Consider the following 21,106-nt stretch of genomic DNA (forward strand, 5'->3'; position numbering starts at 1 on the left):
TCCTTTTTGCAGCAAAAGAAATGCCTTTCACTCTTCCGTCTGCAAGTGAGCAAGGTGGTTTATGAACGCCTGCTCGCCCCTCCCCACCCCTTCATTCCTGTCTTGCAGCCGGTGCCGCGGACCCCCAAGTTGCTTTCCGAGGAAACAGAATTATTTCCAACCGGGTAGAAGGGAAAGGGAATTTCAAACGAAAAATGAACAAGGGGGTTCTGCAGGGCAATGCCACCCTTTCCAGTGCCACCCGCGGGCTCTCGGTGCTGCGGCGCCTGGAGGTGGGGGTGCGGCGGCAGCGCCCCCCCCCGCCCTCCCCTTTCCTATTCGCCCGGCCCTGCCCTCCCCGCGGGGGGTCTGGCCGATGTCTGCGCCCTGGGCGCCTGGCGCGCGCGGGCCCTTTAAGAGCCGCGGCGGCCGAGCGCAGTTTGACATCAGCCGGCCGGCGAGGGCGCGCCCGGGGCCGAGCACGTGCCAGGATGTTTTATTGCCGCCGCGGCTGCGGCCGGCCGGCAGGATGTGTGCGTGCGTGCGTGTGTGAGTGTGTGCGCGCGCGCGCCCAGGGGGCAGGGGGCGGGGGCCGGGGGCGGGGGCCGGCGGCGGGCGGGCGGGCGGGCGGGAGGCCGAGGGCGGGGGCGAGGGCCCCGGGAGAAGCCAAGAAGGTAAATAGCAGCTGCTGTGCCGAGCCTGGGAAAACCCCGCCCCCTGCGCCGGCCCGGGCGCCTTGGCGCGCGCTGCGTGGGGGGCGCGAGTGCGGCCCGGAATCCGCGGGGGCGGCGCGGGCTACGAGCCGAGCCCCGCGCTCCCCAGCCCCCCGCGCCCCGGGCCAAGGTCAGCGCTTCCGGGCGGGGAGCGGCGCCCCGGGGCGGGGGTGGGGACCTGGCCACCCGGATTCCGCCGCTGCCTCTCCCGCGGCAGCCTGGGGGCGGGCAAGTCTGCGCGCTCCCGGCCACCACCGCCCCCGACCCCCCGCCCCGGCGCCCGCCGCGGTCACGGGGCGCCTGACCGCACTTAGGAAGCGGCCGGGCGGCCTCTGCCTCCGCGCGACGGCTGCGGTTAGCGCGGCTTCGCGCCCCTCCCCGGCTCGCTCCCCCTCGTTGCGCCTGGGAGGCCGCCGGCGGGCGGCCGGGAGGAGGCGGGCGGGCGGCGCGGGCGGCTGCGTGCTGCCGGCTGGCTGGGCCGCGCGCCGGGAGGAGCCGCCTCCGCCGCCGCCGCCGCTGCCGGGTGCCACGTGGCGGGCGCCGGGCCGGGAGCGCCAGGGCTGTAGCGGCGGCCTCCCTGGGGATCGGCCCGCCGCGGCCGCTGCCCGCCCGCCCGTGTCGCCGCCCCTGCTCCCCTCCCCCGCCTTCTCGCCGCCGGGAGCTTTGCTGGCTGCTGGGGCAGCCGGGATCCCAGCGTCCTGTTTGGTGCTCCCATTCTCCGCGCCGCGAGGCCTGGCACGCACTGCTCAGACACTTCATTCCTTCCCCTGAGCTCACCACCGCGATAATGTGAATGATTTCACTAGATCGTGTCCCGGTTCCTGGCTCTGCGCGACCCCCAGCCCCTCTCTGAGGACAACAGCAGGATCACCGCGAGGGGAGGTGCGGGGCAGCCAGCTGTGCGGAGGGCGACCCACAGCCTCCCTCTGATTGCCCTTGCTCTTGCGGCTTAGATGGTGGTGCCACGGAGGGGGAGGCCCTAAACAGGATAGGAAACCGCACCTGTACGGGGAGCAGTGCCGCTGGGATCCTTGGCGGGCCCAAGAAGCAGAACAGGTGTCCTTAGGACGCCCACAGCCAGGAGGCACGGGGCTTCGTGAGTCAGGCGACATCCGTGGATTTCCCAGAGAGTCCTCGGGAGGTCCTAGGTTCTCCAGGGACGACTAGGTGTCTGGATAGAGGGAAATCCTAGGGAGGTTTGGGAAAATGAAGTTAATTATAATTTGGAATCCTTTGGAAAACTTATGGAGGAGGTAGCCTGTGGTTTGTACCTTGAAAAATAGGAAAAGAACCCTGGAAGTGTGCAGCGTCACCGGCCTGGGGAGAAGGGAAGCACCCGTGGCATGAAAGGTCCAGATCTGGGAGCTTGAGGTCTCTGTTGGGGGAGGGTGGAGCTGGAGGCCAGGTCACAAGACCTTTGAACATCTACCTTTTATCTTTTGGTGCTTTGGGGGATTAGATCCAGGGCGCTATGCATGCCATTCAAACACTTTACCATCGAGGCCCCTCCCCCCCGTTCCTTTTTAATTTTTGTTAAATTTTGAGACAAGGTCTCACTATGTTAACCAGTATTGCCTGGAATTTGAGATCCTTCTGTCTCAGCCTCCTGAGTAGGATTACAGGCTCAGACCACTGGCAGAAACATTTTGCTTAATAAAGGACTTTGGACCTTCTTTTTAGACCATGGAGAGTCGTGAAAGGCTCATGGCAGTTGAAGGGACCCTCAGGGTCCCCCTTTAAGAAAAATGGCCGGTGAAGGCGAAGAGAGTAGATTTCAGCATCAGGACACAAGCCAGTTAGGAGAGTCAGGTGGTGATGATTCTTATATGACAGATGTATATTGACACTTGCTCGGACTGAGCGCACCTGGGCACTGACTGTGGCCCGATTGAACAGGAACCTGCTCATCTTTTAACACACAAGTCCCTATCCCCCACTCCAGGTGTCTGACCCAGGGACCATCGGGCTATGACTGTGTTTACATCTGCACCTTGTTCCCGCCTCCCAGGACAGCCCTGGAGTTGGAGCTAGGGCCTCCCCTCCTGCCACCTTGGTTTACTCACGCTTGCCCCTTGGGCTACTCTGGGATTTTTTTGTGTTTTCTTAGCAAACTTTGGAGTGGGCTGCGCCCTGTGGGGTTCTGAAGAAACCATGAACAATGTCTCCTTTGTTGACCTGCAACCTGGGCCAACAGGGTAGGACTTTGCTTTCTTATTTTAATCAGACAGAAACGTGGTCATGACAAAATTGTCTGTTGCTTTTGAAAAAAGTGGGGTTTTCCTGTGTGTTTGAAATCCTCTTGGGGAAAGGCAGAGTCACCCTCCTTTCTTCAGTGCCCCAAATAAACTTCACAAGCTCCTTAAAATGTTTCTACACCGAGTCTGACTTAAAAAAAACCAAAACTGCACAAATACACTGACCCAGATTCTTCCAAAGAACTTAACCTTTCCCGGGGAAGCGTGTTAACCCTTTCCAGGTTCTCCCCAAATTCTTTCGGGCCAGAAACTGGGAGGACACGGACTGCAGTCTCCTGAGGTGCCACCCACCGTAGCTCCTAGGCTGAGAGCCCTTGTCCTTTGACTCTGTAGCCCCTCTCAATTTGGCACCCTGAAAGTATGTGAAGGTTAAGGAGAGTCCAGGTAGTGTCTTACCTCCCACAGCCTAGTGACTGAGTTAATCAGCAACTCATTTATTGCCACTTGATGAGTGTTTAGCTTGGTAGAATGGGCAAGTGACTTCATGCACACGCACGCGCGCGTGCGCACACACACACACGTATGTTTCTAAGCAGAGGGACAGAGGGCTCAAGTAACCAAAAATTAGCCAATATTTTTTGTCTGGGCCTCTCCCCCAGAAAAATTCAACAAGAAATTGTGGTAGTGCACGTCTGTAGTCTCAGCACTAAGGAGGCTGAGGCAGGAGGATCACCACGAGTTCAAGGCCAGCCTGGGCCACATAGTGAGTTCAAGTCCAGCCTGAACTATGTAACAAGACCCTGTCTCATCGCCCCCATAAAGAAATAGAAATTTTTTGCATATGTGTTCATATGTCATTTTTTACCATCCTTGTCTTGGAGCCTCCTAGGTTTGTCTGGTAGCTTGCTCTTCCGCCTGCCCCACCAAGGGTGATTTCTCTGTCTCGTTGTATCACCTGCTTGCTTTTAAACCATAAAACAAATACCTGTATCCCTGGCAGCCTCCCCATTGTCCCCTAGGTATCGGGAATGGCTTGTGGGTTTGGCTTAAAGCAGTAGAAAAGAGAGCAAGAGCAGAAAAGAAAGGTATTTTGCCTGAGGACTTGAAGCCCTTTTTTCCCCTTTCCTCCGCTTGACTGACTTTCTCACACTCAGATTCCCCACAGCCTGCCAGCGAAGTGGGAGCCGCCTTGCCAGGCACTGTCCGGGGAGGGCTATTGAAAGAGCTGGGAAAGCACACGGGCCGGATCTTCTCCCCCTCCCCTCAGTACCTGCTCCGCACCTGTAGGGGACCAGGACGTCCCACACGTATCACCTGATCACAACCCTTTCAGAGACCGTGAGACTGAACATGACTGAAGAGACATGTTTGTTGTCTCCCCGGGGCTGCAGCCAGCTCCTGGCAGCCTGAGCACCCGGAAATGGCGCATTCCAGGCTGCCCGTGTGTGTGGCAGTGCTGGCAGGCAGAGGAGGCTGTGACTCTGGGACAGGGAGGGAGTTGGGCATCACCTTCCTAATGACCGACTTGCTGCTGTGTCCCCGACATCTGGCCACCTGGCCATTTTGTAATCCTTTACTGGAATCATCAGCATAGCACAGATAAGAGTCTATATTTTCATGGCAGAATTCATAACTAGGGTTTTTGATGTGGGGGCCTTGAGTCCCCAGGGAGCCTATAAACCCCCGAAGTGGAACTCTCAATTGTATCTCTATATGCAATTTTATTTTATTTATTTACTTTGCAGTACTGGGTCTGAACTCAGGGGCTTCCCGCTGAGCTATATCCCCAGCCCTTTTTTGAGACAGGATCTCATTAGGTTGCCCAGCCTGTGCTTGAACTTGCAATCCTCCTGGCTCAGCCTCCAAGAGTGCAGAGGTTATAGGACTAGGCCACTTAATGAATGCATAAATGTATCGTTTTTCTTTCCTGAGAGGTTGCGCAGCTGTCAACATAGTTGGGAAGCTCTTGGTAACCAGAAGGGTTAAAGAAGCCATCCTCGAGGTCCCCACGGACTGGTGGAGGGGAAGGGACCCCCAGCCTCAAAGCCTGAGCTGGATGGGGTGGGCTTCCCAGCACTGCAGTGCTGGGGACCAGGGTAACTTCCAGGTAGGTTTGCAGGGCTGCGATTACCGGCCAAGGCCTGCATTGAAAGCAGAAGCATTCATGAGGAGGCTGAGTCCCTACAGCTTTGTTCATAGTTCTTGGGCAGCTGTGTCCAGTGGTTGGATGGAGAAAAGAAAGGGCAAGAAAGAGCCTGCCAAAGAGGCAGAGCTCAGAGCCTCCCACAGCAAGTGCCTGGTGGCCGGGCACAAGCCCTGGCAGCAACTGCGACTCCACACGGATTCCCAGCCAAGCTGGGACCTGGCCGGGCAGAGTGGAGCTGGGGACGGAGAGCAGCAGCTTGCAGCATGGGCTGTTTGCAGCCAGCGCCACCTGGGAGCCCAAGAAGAGGGAATTCGTGCTCTTCTGCTGGGCTGGAAGAGGGTGGAGGGGTGGCTGCCAAGAAAGCCTGCCCTCCGTAGCGTGGCTTCCTTGAGGCAAGGATGTGGGCTAAGGATGGAGCGGCACCCCAGGACTCCGAGATGCTGCTGCCAAGGGCTGGGGCCCGGGATGCTCAGGAAGGTGGGTGATATCCGGCCCCTTAAAACCCGGAGCAGGAATGGCACGGCTTCTCCTAAAAGGCTCAGATTGTGACATCAGAGCAAATGCCTCCAAAACCCTAAGCAACAAAAACAAAAACGCTACCATCAGAGTAAAACAGACGTGAAAGGGGTTGGCACGAGTGTATGTGATACATTTTTCTTTCTTTCCTTTTTCTTTTTGTGGCACTAGGGATAGAACCCAAGGACTTCATGCTGAGCTATATCCAGAGCCCTTTTTAAATTTTTATTTTGAAACAGTGTCTCCCTAAATCATTAAAGGGCCCAGCTGGGCTCAAACTTGTAATCCTCCTGCCTCAGCCTCCTAGATTGCTGGGATTCCAGGCATGTCCCACCATACTGGGCAGAATGTTATTTTAATCATCACAGTCACCTCTCCCTCACATTATGTCACATATCATAGAAGGCGGGAAGGGGGATGTAGGGGAAAGGAGCAAAGAGACCCCTGCATCCACCCACTTTTTTAGTGGATGGAGAAACAGCTGGGGACAGAGTGCCCTGTGCAAATAGCATCCTGAGAAGGAACAGCCAAGCCTGAATTAGGCTCAGATTTTCTGCCTGCTAGCAAGCAACTCTCCCCACCCCAGCTCTAGAGGAGAAACATATTTTGAAATATCTACAGCGGGTGACTTGTGTTATCCAAGGACACATGTGACAGCGGAGAAGCCGTGTCCAGAGCACAGCTGAACCCCCGCTTTGCAGCGCTGCGGTTCCCTCTCATTTGCCCTGGGCCCAGCCCATATGCTGGGGAAAGGAAGGGATCTTGGGTTCCAAGAGACAGGAAGCCTCTTGCAGAGTCACTCAGAACCGGCCACCCGCCCACTGGTCAGCCTGGCCAGACTGAGTGGACGTCTTCCCTGCGTCCTTAATCTCTCCAACCCTCACCTGTGCTCTGATGCAAAGGCTGGAGGAGAATTGTCTGGCCCCTGAGTTCAGTCTTCCTGTGCAGCCAGGACCTGCCTCTTAGGACCCCGGCTCTGGTGCTGGGAAATGGGGAAAGCTCAGAGTTCAGACCTCCAGCTGCTGCCAAGGGTCATGGTCAGGAGAGGGAGAGGTGACAAAAGAATGGGCTTCCTGGGTAGTTCTACGACAGGACGTGCATAGGAGCTGTTTGTTTTCCTTTTAGATATGAAGATTAGAGAATGAGAGGTCCAGGCAGCTGCCATAGCTGCAGCCCAAGACTCTGGTGGCTTCCAGCATGGTCAGGACCTTCTGGTCTCTTCCATGACTTAGAGCTATCTGTCCCTCTAATCTCCTTGTATTTGACAGTTGACAAGGCACTTCCATGTCCATTATAACATATTTTGTTTGTGTTTTGAGACAGGGTCTCGCTATGCAGATCAGGCTGGGCTTGAACTCACTATGTAGCCCAGGCTGGCCTGGAACTTCCAGCGATCCTCCTGTCTCAGCCTCCTGAGTGCTGAGATTACAGGTGTGCACCCCAGCATCTGGCTCCTTTTAGTATTTGTGCTCCTATACAGCCTTGTTTATGACCTAGGCTATCTACACTGGGCAGACTTAGTTGAGGACAGCCCAGGATAGAGAGAGAGGATTTATGTGGTCAGTGCAGGACCCACTGGGCTGGACCGTGGGCTGAGGACACAGGAAATGGGGTGAACAGACTTTCTGGAAAATAATGTGTCTATGGAGGCAAGCAGGCAAGGGAGCCCAGGGCTCAGGAGGACCTGGTTTTCTTTGTCAGGGAGAGCCATGGGCAAGCTAAAATTTCCCAAACTGGGAACAGAGAAGACAAGGGGAGAGCTGTCTGTCCATCCGGTGTTGGAAGTCAGTAAGTCAGAGGATGGATGGGGGGTGGGGAGCTGCAGGGACCAAATGTGTTCTTGAGGAGGAAAACGAGAAGGGAGATGCGGAGAGGGAATTGCACTTGGCAAGTGCCGGACAGGTCTCTAGAGGAGGTGGCCTAGTGGCTCAGAACCACGGGGGAGGTAGACTGAGTGCTGATCTGCTCATCCCTGCCGGCTCTCAACCCGCCAGCTGGAGTTCACCTTGGACACCTGGTGCGTGGAGACTGCAGAACCCATTGGGACCTTGTCCCCAAGTGGGGCTGGGCTGTCGCAGGCCAGAGCAGCTAAAACCCAGTACCCAGGAGGCGAATTCCCTGGAAGCACACAGTGCCTGCCAGCCTGATCTGACCCAAGGGAGGTCTCCTGATAGACTGTCGCTGGCTCCCGGAGGTTGCCAGCTGTGTGTGGCATACACTTGGCGGTGGCCCTCACCTCTGCAGGCTCCCCAGTCATGCAGGAACGCAAGCTCTCTAGTTCAGGTATTTAGAGGCATTGGCCTGGGTGCTGCTCAGCCCTCTCCACCCTCCTCGATTGCCCTCCAGGTCCTGCACCTGGGACAGACGGGACCTGGCGTCTGGGGCTGCCTGTCATACAGGTGCAGGGAGCGCCCCGGCTTGTTTGCTCAGAACTGAGGGAACCTGTGTTTCTGGAAGTCACAGAACAGTCAGGCTTCGAACTGTCTGGCTCCAGGCATCTGTTTCACTTGGTTCTGTTCAGTGACTCTTTTGAGCACCTGGTGTGTACGAGTCAGAATTGTACACCTGTTTGGACAATTGCCTGCTGTTCAAATGTTGTTCATCTGTGGGGACTGGGGACGTCTTAGGGTTATTTATAAAAGTTTCTTTCTTACCTGCCACAGCCTTCGTCTCTGTTGGTTCCCTAGTGAAGAAGCTAGCGATCCCCTTCCCACACCCAAGTAGAAGGAGAATCAAGGCATGAATGAATCTGGACCATAGGAAATCCATTTTATTGCTGATTCAAAGGACCCTCAAAGGTTCAGCATATATTTCTAAATTTTTCTTTGATTATTTACTTATTATTTTTGGTTTTTTGAGACAGGGTATTGCTTTGTAGTTCAGGCTGGCCTTGAACTCCCGGCGATCCTCCTGCCTCAGCCTCCTGAGACTACAGATGTGTGGTGCCACTCCAGGCTTCTTTGATTGTTTCATCAAAGGGGTGGGTTCTTACTTTTGACCACTCCTGGTGAGACACACACACACACACACACACCCGGGGAGCTGGGTCACCCCGCAGACAGCCAGGCCCTGAGTGCTGTAATCAGGTGAATGCAGGGCGCCCGGCTGCCCTGCTTTCCCAGGCCTATCTTTATGGATGGTTATTAAAGACACCATGACACAGCAGTGCGTGAGTACAAAGCCATTCCCAGGGTAAGGTACGTGGGAAGAACTGAGATACTGTGCTCCCATCCAATCCTCCTGTAATCGCAGCCCGCTGTATCTATGCAGAGTTAATGAGTAAGATTTAAGCAGGCGGCTTCCACCCCTGGGCAGCAGATGGGCAGGTCACAGGTCCATGGAGAGAGCGGAAAAAAAAGGCAGGGGACACCTGGGCCAGGTGGGCCTGGTGGGCAGTTCTGGGCTGCACAGCAGCCTGGCGGTGGGCCAGGAGGTCCGGTCCCAGGGTGCCTCTCCTCTGGCTCTCTCTCTTGCCATGCCAGCTCCTTGGGGAGGGGAGGGGACTTTGTAGCCAGGGCATAAGCAGTAACCACACGCAGGCACCTGGGGTTAAATGCACGTGTGGGGTCACACACCAGCACCTGCTGTCACACACCTGTCACCTCTCTGTGCTCAGTGATGTGGAGACAGGGCTGTAAAGTTGAGGCAGCGCCCTCCGCCATTTAAGCAGAGCCTGCCTCTGTGAGCTTTGAGTGTTTTACAGCTGAGCTTTGGCTGCCCAGGTGATTATTTCTATTAGGAATGCTTAGCAAGTATCCATGGATAAGTTCAGGAAAAATAAGATCACAAAGTGGCTAAAAACAGACTCTCGAGCCAGACTATCTGGGTTTGTGTTCCAGCTTGTTCATTTTGTAGCTCACAATTCTTTTTTTCTGTGTTTTTGGAGGCAAGGTCTCCCTATGTAGTCCAGGCTGGTCTGGAACTCATAGAGATCCTCTTGTCTCAGCCTCCTAAGTGCTGAGATTACAGGCGTGCTGCACCATGCCTGGTTGACAGAACAATTCTGGACCTCAATTTACTTACCTGCTTAGTGAGAAGGTAGTCACTGTACGTAGTATGTAAGACTGTTCTAAGGACTAATACATGTTCTGTGTTTAGAATAGTGCCTGTTGAATTGCAAACACAACATATATCTTAGGTACTTTTATTTTTCCTCTATGTATATCACTGATATATAAGATAGTTACCTCCTTGCACCTAACAACATTTACAAGATGTTAATATTTTTAAAATAGATGGATGGTGACTGGAGTAAGTTGGTCCATGAAGATGTTTGATAAACCAAAAACTTCAGTCTCATGGCTTGCCTGGGCATGGTGGTGCACACCTGTAATCTCAGGACTTGGAGGCAGGAGGATCGCCATGAGTTTGAGGCCAGCCTGGGCTATATAGTGAGACTCTGTCTCAAAGAACCAAACTAAACCAAAGCAAAACAAAAAACAACAAGAGCTTCGGCTGCCCTTTCTGACTTGCGGGCTCTGGGGCAGGGAGAAACCTTCAAGACATGACCTGACTCTGTTTCCGTTTCCAGAGAGGAGGGCTCCACTGCCAGGCTCTGTGGGACGCAGATGTGGAGCTTGATGGGGCCCTGGCTCCTTCACTGTGAGGAGCCTCAGACTCGAAGAAAGGAGAGATCTGAGTGGGGGAAGGGCGTGGGCCTGGACCTCGAGGTGTGGGTGTCTCAGGGGACCAGAAGGCACCAAGGGCTTCAGGGAACATTCACACCAGAAAGGTAATGCGGGCCGGGCAGGGCAGGTCACCCCTGGATCTGGCTCACTTAGCTAAGATTGGAAAAAGATGAATATCCAGGACCCTTCCCCTCCCGTTCTGCGTAGGCACCCCTATAGCTTGTGGCCTACACGGGGACATTTTGAGGGTGACAGGAATTGCTATTAACAATCACTGGGAGACTGGCATAGACTGGGACACATGGGCCTGTGAATGCATGTTCTCATGCATTTGGATATGTTCATTCTGTCATCTAAGTGCTTCCAGAGGGACAGCGAGAAGAAATTTGCTGCTGCTGTTTGGAGACAGGGTCTTGCTGTGTAGCCCAAGCTAGCCTGGAGCTCATGGCGATCCTCCTGCCTCAGCTTCCTGAGTGCTGGTATCATAGGCATGTGCCACTACACTGGCTCGTGCATGAATATAGAAAAAGCAGATGTGGCCATGAGAAACTCAGCCACTCTTCCTTGGTTAATATTTACCCTGTTTGCCTTGAATTGGACAAGTCTTTAATGGTTAAAAAAGTACACTTCTTTTCTGAACAGGTCAAAGTCAAGGTTTATGCTTTGTTAATTTCAGAAAAAAAATTAGACAGAAAGCAAAGAAAAACGGCTCCCCTGTCTGAGTGTTCGTTTGTGTGCCGATGTAATGATTAATAACAGCTCGTGGGTTATTGTTCAGTGTGGCCTGGGCTGGCTGGAGCAGGAGAACACTGATTCACGCTTCAGGCATTTAGGAATGGCAAGTGTTTACCCTGAGACAATAAATGAAAGGGAGAGATAAAACCAACACCCAAATGTGCAGAGATCTTTGAATAAAACCTGGATGATAGCACAGAGGTTCGGGCTGTGACACACGCGTGGGCCGTGGATCTGTCTGGAGTGTGACCAGCGGGAGGCTTGGCCTATGGCAGTTTTCCTTTCACTTGGTGATAGGCTTCAGGCAACTTTTCACCCTGGCTTCGGGGTCACCTGCCTTTGTTGTCCCTTCTTCCCCATAGGTGACTCCATGCTAGTTTTTTGGAAAGGAGTTTCTTTATGTGTCTTTATTATTTTTTAATTTATGTTTTTGCAATACTGGGGATTGGATCAGGGAGCACTCGAGCTACATCCTCCCACTCTTTTAATTTTTGAGACAGAATCTCTACAAGTTACCTGGGCTGGCCTTGAACGTGAGATCCTCCCGCCTCAGCCTCCCAAGTAAGAGGTATGGCAGACTCCCACCACCAGCCCCAGCTCTTTCCATGTCTTGATGAGGCTCTGTCCCCTAGGGTTTCATTTGCTGCCCTCTTCTACCTTCCCCTTATTCCAGGCAGGGTTCCGGCAGGATGCACTCGGGCAGACAGAGACATGATTAAAATTGGGGTGAGTGGGGCTAGGGAGGACAAGGGGCTCAAGAGACTAAGAGGCAGGACAGACCGGGGTGATGGAGCTGGAGGGGCCCGGAGATGGCCCCGGACTCGCTGCTAGAGCAGCGGACGGCCAGAGGCTGTTCCTAGGCCCACTCATTCATGGGAGCCCACAGTCCGGTGAAGGAAGATGGGCATTGCCAGTCCCCTTTCTGCAAAAATCCTCTGTTTGGTCCTGCAGGGAGGCTGGAAGCCAGCGCTGGGCCTTCTGGGGAGATGACTTCCCCTCCCCAGGCCACTGATCAGTGGCTTGGTGACACCGTGTGCCACTGCTGGTCTAACTCGGGTCGCTAGGCTGAGGTGGTTTCCACCAGGGTTGCCCGGTAGTTAGGGCCTCACCCTTTGTGATTCCTAAGCCTTTTGGGTACAGTTCTTCAAGATGATGCAACTCGGCCCCTTCTTGTGCTTCTGGACGCTAAACTTAGAAGCCAGGAGGGCTTCCTGGCGGTGGCAGTTGTTGCTCTGGTGATCCACCGTGTTTTGTAAGTTTCCCTCGCCCTTCTCCATTTATTCCCCGGATCTATCCTTAAGGAAGGCTTGCCGGGAATTCTGTCCATTCTGATAAAGAAGAAATACAAAACTCTTTAGGCGTCTAGGTCTTAGAAGAGGAGACAGGAAGATAAATAAATAGGTTTGGGGGCAAATGAAAGGAGGAGAGACCTATTAGGGAGAGTGCAGGGTTAGATCGAGAGATCAGGAAGGCCTCAGAGAGGTTTCCTGCAGCTGTCTGGGAAGCCTTCTAAGATTCAGAAGGCGGGAGCAATGGGCCTGGGGCAGGTCTGTGCCAGTGGGCTCCTGAGGGTCTTTAGTTGTGCTGTCCTGGCTGCCTCCATGTCCTGATTTGATTCACAATGTTGACTTTTCATGGCTGTGTTGACTTGGGAGAAAAATCAGGAGTTGCACAGCGCCAGATGTTGAGTGCCAGGTGTCGAGTAAGATGACTGAGGACCCAACGTCGTGTTTTTCCCAGCCTGCCTTTCCGTTGCATGGTGGTTGGCAGCAGCAGTCACTGTATTTTTGATCACACCTCATGAACACGGTCATGAAAGAGACCTTCCAGAACTGCTTCAGAAAGTTGCAAGAACGGCAAGTGTTTGAAGGGAGGGTGAGGATTTTGAAGGGGATTCATGGCAATGTGTCTTTTTTTTTGGTACCGGGGATCGAACTCGGGTCCTTATGCTTGTGTGGCAGGAAGCGAAACCACTGAGCTAAATCCCCGGCCCTGGCAATGTGTCTTTTACTATAATAAAAAAAAAAATCATCTAAACACTCACCATATTTTGCAATTACCCCTTGTGCAGATGTTTAAAATTTTCAAGCTGTCCAAAAGTGTAGGTCCTGAAAAGTGACAGGTCCATCTGTGACTGCTGATCCCCATCCCTGCCTGGGGCAGTGAGCCTTCCCTGTCCCTGTGTACTCATCCAGGGCTGCTAATGAGCAGGCAACGGCTGGTAGCAGATAGTAACTACCCATCGGGGTAAAGTGAGGCACATTGAAGCCCAGCTCCCAGACTGCTGCGAGGGCTAAAGCAGCTCCCATGTACACTGGGGGGGCTGGGGGGGCTGGGGAGGGAGGAGCATGGCCAACCCACTGCCTGAATTGCTGCTGTTGGCTCAGGGCAAGATTTTGAGGACCACACTCCAGGGGACCTGGGGCCTCCCGGCTCTGGGTCTGTGTCCCTCGGGGAGGGGGGTCTCTTGTTGAGATCTCCCAGGTTGAAGCCAGCTGGTGGGGAAAAAGGATTGGAGTCAAAAGCTCAGAGTCTTCAAGAGGGGTGGGTGGGAGAGAGGGGCAGAGGATGCCAGCCCCTGTGCGGGAGGTCCCTGAGATTTCCAGGGGTCCCTGTAGTCTCCTCTCCTTCACCCTGGCAGCCCTGAGCTCACCTGCAGGCCACCTCCCCAGCCACCTTTCCCGTGGGAATCCGCTGCTGCCAGTGCAACCCCTGAACTCTGCTGGGCCTCTGCCAGCAGCCCCGGAGCCCGCGCCCTGCCCATTACAGTGACATGATGTCGTTTTTATTGAGGCGAGATTAGATTTAAAAAAAAAAAACTTTTCAGAAGTGTGATTCGCATGATCTCCAGTCCTTTCCCTGTGGCTTGAAGACGACAGACCTGCCAATTTCAATTTGCTCCAGCTTTTATCACTAGAAGAAGCTTAGGAGAAAAAAAGAGAGGAGAAAGGATGGATGAAAATATTCCCCTGGGCTGTGGCAGTCAGCATCACGGTGGCCCGGGACACCCGTGTCGTCACTCCCTCAGCGTCCCTGCTGTGATAAGATGTCAGGATGCTGCCCACGACACTGGGTGTCTCTGAGGCCCGAAGTCACAGGAGGGCCGAGAGAGAGCTCACAGCTGTGGGCCTTCCCTGAGTGTTTCAGCAGTGCAGAGACATGGGCAAAACACATGCATAGAAATCTCCTTCCTTCTGCTTCTATTTTATCAATTTTCCCCCTGGAGGTAGGAAGTCCCCTTCCTTCAGTCCATCCGTTTGTCCATTCCACACATTTATTGAGCACCTATTAGGTGCTCAGCTCTGCACGGTAGAAAGGCAAACTCTACGTCATTCACTGTCTACTTTTAATTTTAATTTAATTTAATTTTATTTTATTTTTTGGTACCGGAGATCAAACTTGGGTCCTTGTGCTTGTGCAGCTGGTGGCGAAACCACTGGGCTAAATCCCCGGCCCCCTACTTTTAATTTTTATTTTTGCTGAATACATGGTCACATTCATCTTGGGGAGTTGGTCCACGCACAGGACACATACAACATTTTTTTTTTTTTTTGGTACCAGGGATCAAACTCAGGACCTTGCGCTTGTGAGGCAGGTTTCGGAACCACTGAGCTAAATCCCCAGCCGAACATATACCACTTTTAAGGGAAACCTGGAGTGCCTGCTGGTCCTCAAGGTCTCTCAGATGCTAATGTAACCCTCAGCATGGGTAAACACCGAGGAGCTGCCTTCCATTCCTTCCTCCAGCAAGGCCCCAGCCCCGGCAGCACCTTGAGCTCTGAACTCTTCCCAAGATGCTGTGCGCCCCTCACTCTCAGCGCCTCAGAATTGGAAGCTCTCTGGAAAGAGGAAGAGGCAGGGAGGATTCTCCCTACAGGCTTCAGAGGCCGCGTGGCCCCATGACACCTTGATTGTGACTTCTGGTCTCCAGAGCCAGGAGACAGCACGCTGTTGTTGTTGCAGTTACTGTTGCTGTTGTTGTGAATGCCGGTGTGTGCTACTTGGTCGTTGCAGCTCTGGGAGGTTACATGGCCCACTCCCAGTCCTAGGCTCAGAGAAAATTGGTTCTTTTTCCCCCTTTAGCCTCAATGAAATGTTCAAGAAAATATGTTTGGTTTGAGCTTACTTTTTTGAAGCAGTAATTATAACGTCTTCTCAAAATATTTCATATGTTTACAGCTGTACATTTTTGCACGTTGGGCAATGTGTGGCATATATGGGGCAGGCAAATAAACAAAGGAAGAGATAGGCAAAGTTCCTCCCCAAACAGAAAGAAAGCTCTACAACTCCCTCTCCTCCCTGATTTTTTTGTTTTTAAATGAAACTCAAAGAAGTACTTATTTGTTTGTTTGTTAGTACTGGGGATTGAACCCAGGGCTTTTGCACCGAGCTACATCCAGGCAAAACTCAAACCTGCAGACTCCTGCCTCAGCCTCCTGGAGGGCTGGGGTTATAGGCTTGCACCACCACGCCCGGATTTTACCCCATCTGGAGGGTGCTGGATGGAACCCAGGGCCCCTGCATACCAGGCACGCACTCCACCACTGAGCTAAGTCTCCTGCCCTCCCCGAATCTTTTAAAAAGTAAATTTGCTGAGAACTGCCTGACTCCTTCCATCTCAGAACTGAACACTTATTTGTTTAGCCTGAGCATCTCTGCCCTGCCCCCCCCCCCCCAAAAAAAAACCCCAGGATGGCAATTTCCTGGATGTGGGATCGTCTTCATCTCAAGAGTGCCTTTCTCCTCTGCTCCCTGGAGTGCCTGCCGCAGGACAGCTTCCCTTTGGTGCCCGGAGACAAACCCATAGGCTGGCAGCCAGGAAGCGAGCCTGCCTCCAGCCAGTGCAGATCCGGGAATCTGTGGATCCGCCTGACTCTGGTTGCTGACTAAGTGGCCTGGCGTTGAGTGCCTGCCTGTTGGGGCCACCTGACCTCATGCCTGAGCGGTTCTCATGGTGTCAGCTTGTACTGTGTCAGGGCCTCCTTCGCCAGGAGCTCATGCCTCCAAATGCCTCACTTGCTCACTGTCACAATGGGCCACATCACCAATGACAGCAGCTTGAGGCGCTCATCAAGCCTGAGCAGTCTGGCACAAGGGGACAAGGGTCCTTTTTAAAGCCAGGCACGCCTGTCATCCCAGCACTTGGGGAGGCTGAGGCAGGAGGATCACAAGTTCAAGTCCTGCTTAGACCACTTGGCAAGACCTGTCTTAAAGAAAAACAAGAAGAAAGGGGCTGGAGAGGTAGCTCAGCACAAAGGTCCCCGGGTTCAATCACCAGTGCTGAGAAGAAGAGAAAGGAAGATATGAGATGTGCCACACTGGGGTTTCGGTTGCTAAGGCAGCCCCCTTCTGGCCCAAGTCCACCCAGAACCTCCCCTAGAGACCCCAGCCATCAGCCAGGTCCTGCTGTGCAGTGACTGTGAGCAGTGATCTCGAAGAGTGCGCTGGAGAAACAGGCTAGGAAAGGACCTTGCGGCTGAATAGGGAAGGGTTTGGACAGGAAACAGAGCCCCAAGGACACTGCCTGGCACGGAGGAGCTTCCACGTTACATGAGGCCTGGGGCTACCTGGGCCAAGGTGCCTTCTGTTCTCTCCTGGTGACAGGCACTGACCATGCCATACAGCCGGGACCACCGGCACCCAGCACTGCAGAGCTGCAACCTGCGCCTGGCTGAGCAAGGTTGCCCCATCCGGGAACTTCGTGATGTCTCTGCAGAGAATTCTCTGGGTGAGTTTGTCACTAAACGGCTTCCGTTTGTGCTATTTACTTCCTATCCCATACGTTTGTGCTCCATGCTTTTCTCTTAATCCATTCCTTTAAAAAATAAATCTGTTGGAGATTAAAACAAAACAAAGCAAAGACAAGGAATGAAAGATGTGAGGGAGGAAGGAACGAGGAACTCACCATTAACCTCCCTTCCTAGGTGTCCAGCCCAGGCCCTTGAACGATGTGAACATCGGTCCCAGCATTCCCAGCTGTCATCCGGAGGCCAGGGCTCCCAGCAGGGAATGGAAGGTTCTGGAAGCCACACTTACAGAGGTCTTTGGAAAGTGACCTTCTCTGGAGGACTCCTTAGTTGTGTTAGTGGAACCGAATTCCCTGGACTCCCAGGCAAAGACTCTGCTGCAGGATTCTCCAAAAAACAAGCAGACAAAAGCATATCTCGAATGGCAAGTCACAGTGTCCTCAAGGTAGAGCTGGAGAAACGGGGATACAAAAGGGAAGCAGGTGTTCTCTGTGAGGTGACAGCCATTCATTCCCTGTCTCACGCACTCACGGATTCATTCATGCATTCAGCAGACGCTTTCTGATTGGCTGCTGTCGGCCACGCCCATGTAACGCTCTTGGGAAATGGAGACAGAGTCACATATGGTTGGGCCTAAGGATCAGTCTGTCCGTGCGCGACTGGAAGAACTGTGGGAAGAAGAGAGCTCGACCTGGGGAGGGGAGCAGGGAGCCGTCTCCTTGCTTTCTGGCGGGGTCTTCACGTGGGCGGTCTTGGGTGTTTGTGAGAAATAAGAGTAAAATCTAGTATCTCCTCGACACTGCACCCTGCTGGGGCTGCATGGCTTGTCCTGAGTCCATTTGTTCCTTCTTTTGCAAACCTGCCGGAGCCCCTGCTACGTATCAGGCGGAAGGGACATGTCCTGGACTCGGTGCCCATAGCCTGAGGCCCAGGTGGCAACATTGGACAACATGGAAAATCTTGTCCCAAGGAGCTCAGCGTCCAGGGAGAAGCCAGGTCAGCAAGCAGAGGGCATCAAGGCTGGGGTGCTGACCCGAATGGGGCCGCGGGGTGGGGACTAGTGCACAGGGCTGGGTTGGCCAAGTGAAGGAGCCAGGGCACTGGGCTGCAGAGGTGGGATGTGAGAGGCGGCCTGGCCGCAGATGTGGGTGGGCCCATTCTCCAGGGCTTCCCAGTCCTGAAGCTGTTTGTTCATCCACCAGCCAGCTACGAAGCCGGTATGTAAGGGTGACGCGTAGTGCAGACAAGCCAAGACTCCAGGGATTGGTTAGTGAGCGCCTAACAGGTGGCAAGCCACACTCAAGGGCAGGGGGCAGATAGAAATGGGGACTCGGCCTCTTGTCCTCAGAGAGGCCACAGCTAGATGGAGACGGCGAGGTGCCCAGCCAGTTCCAGAGCGCTGGCTTTTAGAAGAAGCAGAGCCAGCCCACCAGCAGTGACTTTCCTGTTGGGTGGACCTGATGTAGCTCCCACCTGGTAGGGATAGCTCTTAATTTTTTTTTTTGACACAGGGCCTCACTATGTATTTTGGGCTGGCCTTGAACTCCTGGCGATTCTCCTGCCTCAGCCTCCTGAGTGCTGGGATTACAGGTGTGCTCCACCAGGTCTGGCTAAGCTCTTGATTTTTGCAACAGAATGTCAGCTCTGTTGTATTCCAGGCTGGTATCTAAAGTATGAGAATCTGTGGACAGCCATATATATGTATGAAGTAAAGTTCATTTTTATTTTATTTCTAATTATAAAATAACATGATCATTGAAAAAATACAGACAAGGTGAAAGAAGATAACTTCTCTCATTATTTAACATGTTTTCTTTTTCTTCATGATTTTACATGGTTATGACCACTGTATGTACAATGTATACATTGTATGTAATTTATTTATGTTGTTTTTATTTTTTGTTAGTCCATGCTTGCTGTGCACAGCGATCACGCTCCTTGTGTGGAGCTGGCGCGTGCGCCTGTCGCATCTTCAGTCTTTTTTCGTCCCCTCCCCTCCCCTTCTCCACTCTCCCTGCATCTCTTCATCCCCTTTCCGTTTGAGACAGATCTATCTCCTTACTTCCTGTTATCTTAGGAAGAGTGCACCGCCTTGCCAGGATTTAATTTGTGTTATGTTTAGTGAGTATTTGCAGAGAGCTGCCTGTGTGTCCGGCCTGGTGGGGAAAGAGGACCCGAGTGTGGTCCACCCGCAGCTGCTCGGAGGCTGGGAGTAGCGTGTGATCCAGCAGTGCCTCTGAGATCCCCAAGCGCTCGGCCCCTGTGAACCTTCTGCTCTACGGTGGTCACGGCCCAGGCTGCTGGAGGGAGTTAGGAGTCGCCCGCTCCTCCTTCTGCCCTCCTGCGCGCTCCCCTGGGGCTGCATGGGGAGCCCCACCCTCTGCCAGGGAAGTCTGTGCCTTGAGGTGCAGAGGACACCTGGGGCTGAGACAGTGACTCATGTGTGCCCTGGGGCCAAGTTACTTCATCTCCTCTGTTCTTCCTCTTTCAGAATCTCGCAGCTATAAAGGCTCGGTGGTGCGGTTACTGCAGAGCTGTAACGCGCCTGTGCACGCACGTGTGCGCGTGTGCGCTGGCCTTGCTGTTTAATAGGGTGCTAAGGCAGCGGGGGGCTGCGCGGCCGCCCCCAGCCCCTCACGTGTGGCTCTCATTACTGTCGGAGGCGTCAGCTCGGCCGTCATTAGGAGCGGTTCCCACATCCCAGCGCCTGCGCCCTGGCTTCGTGGCAGGGAGCCCAGGCGGGCCAAGCAGCCAGGCATCGAAGGGACTCGGCGGGTTTCCACTTGGCTGAGCAGAAGATGAATGAGGCTCTGTCCCCCACATGGGGTCTGGAATCTTCAATTACGGCAATTACATCAACAGGCCCTCCGCTGGAGAGGTCTGGGCTTCAGAGAAAACTCCTAAAGCCACTGGATTTTCCCTTTCTTTTAACGGCACTGGGTTGATGAAAGGAGACCCCAGCTCCCGTCTAATTGGGCCCTGGGTGGCGAAGGAGGGTGGTCGTGATTTCTCACAGGATCTGGTGCTTTGTCTCAGGATCTCCAGTCCACGGAGCCTCAGGACATCGGGATGGCCCTTGTTTGGTGTCAGAAGACCCGGCTCCAGTCACTTTGCCTCTCTGATCCTCAGTGCCCACATCTGTAAAATGGGCATAGTGCATACCAAGACCCCCTCCTCCTAAGGCCTCAGAGACTCCGAACGCTACCCAGATCCAGACCCACTGGGTATTTCCTGCCTCAGCTACCCGGTTAGGCTGGCAGGGCTCCAAAGGTGGCTCTTGTGCCCAAAGCACCTGGGACTTGGATGGGGTCTTGGGCCCAGCCAGGCCCACGGTGTGAGGATCTGGAAATTCCTGTGCATATTAGACCCGGGGCAGGACTTTCTAGTGTGGATCTTGCACACATCAAGTGTCAGCAAGTACACGAAGGAGAGGGAGCTGAGACCTCACTCTCCTCTGTTGAATGTGGGGAGTCATGTTTGATTTGGGCTTTGTGAAATACAATCTCTTCTTAGGAACAGTTTATTATTTGTGTATTTGTCTGTTTGTGTGAGACAGGGTCGTTCAAGCTGACCTCAAACTCACAGCGATCCTCCTGCCTCAGCCTCCTGAGTGCTGGGATTTCAGCCAAATGCTACCACCCTGGGCAGGAAGGGGATGGGTTTCCAAATCAGTCATTTATCGGTGTGAGCCAGGCGTGGGGCGAGTGGGTGCCCGGGGACACTGAGAGAGCCACGTCAGCGTGTTTAGCAGTCGCCAGAGCCTCACCTAGTGCCACCTGTGAGGTCACTGCCCTGCTCACCCATGGCCACTCTGCGTGTCCACAGCAGCAGCAACCACCCGTGGCTCTCAGCAGGAGAACACACGCTCCGGTGCACCCCAAAGGGGCAGCTTCCACCCTGGAGCAGCAGGAGTGGTTCCTGAGGGGCTTCTCGTCATGAAGGCTCTGCCTGGCCGAGGCCGAGGCACCCGGCGTGGACAGGCGGCCTCAGTGTGGCGACACCAGGTGGGAGCTGGCTTCCTGGAATGGGTGCCCGGTGGGCAGGGGCGCAAGCCGAGTCCTGCTGCAGGCAGGACCCTGGTGCTGGGCTGAGGGGCAAGGACTCTCGGCGTCCACCACGGGGGCTTCTCAGCGTGGGGGATGGCAGCCTGCACCCCAGGACCCTTTCCCTGGGCTCCGAGCCAAGCAACAGGCTAGGACTTTGGCTTCTTGTGCTGGACGGCACCCTTGGGTGCGGAGTTAATTTTTAACTAAACCTGCAAATACGGGTTATCTGTGTCTCAGCGAGGATGAGGGGGGCATGGGTTTGTGCCCCACTGCTCTGGGAATGAACGCTTACTCACTCTCTGCAGGCACAGGAGAGACACGGGGCCTTCTCAGTCGTCCTGTCTGGCTCTCTGTGGATGGAGGTGGTGGCTGTTGTTTGACAAAAATGATCCCAGGTTATG

The 21,106-nt window shown here is 54.1% G+C and overlaps 1 protein-coding gene across 1 annotated transcript; it reads left to right on the forward strand.

Annotated features, from left to right (window-relative positions):
• Positions 1-194: 194 nt before the first annotated feature.
• On the forward strand, positions 195-20,180 carry LOC110348417 (uncharacterized). Its single transcript, XM_087185987.1, has 2 exons — positions 195-16,640; positions 16,837-20,180. Exon 1 carries the CDS (start codon positions 195-197, stop codon positions 1,461-1,463), a length of 1,269 nt encoding a protein of 422 aa, XP_087042113.1. The 3' UTR covers positions 1,464-16,640; positions 16,837-20,180.
• Positions 20,181-21,106: the final 926 nt, after the last annotated feature.

This window comes from Heterocephalus glaber, unplaced genomic scaffold, assembly GCF_053883595.1.
Source record: "Heterocephalus glaber isolate CG9 unplaced genomic scaffold, H.glaber_assembly_v1.0 deba00001504, whole genome shotgun sequence".
NCBI lineage: Eukaryota > Metazoa > Chordata > Mammalia > Rodentia > Bathyergidae > Heterocephalus > Heterocephalus glaber.

Coding starts and splice junctions, on each gene's coding strand:
- LOC110348417 (XM_087185987.1), top strand. CDS start 195: ATGAACAAGGGGGTTCTGCAGGGCAATGCCACCCTTTCCAGTGCCACC.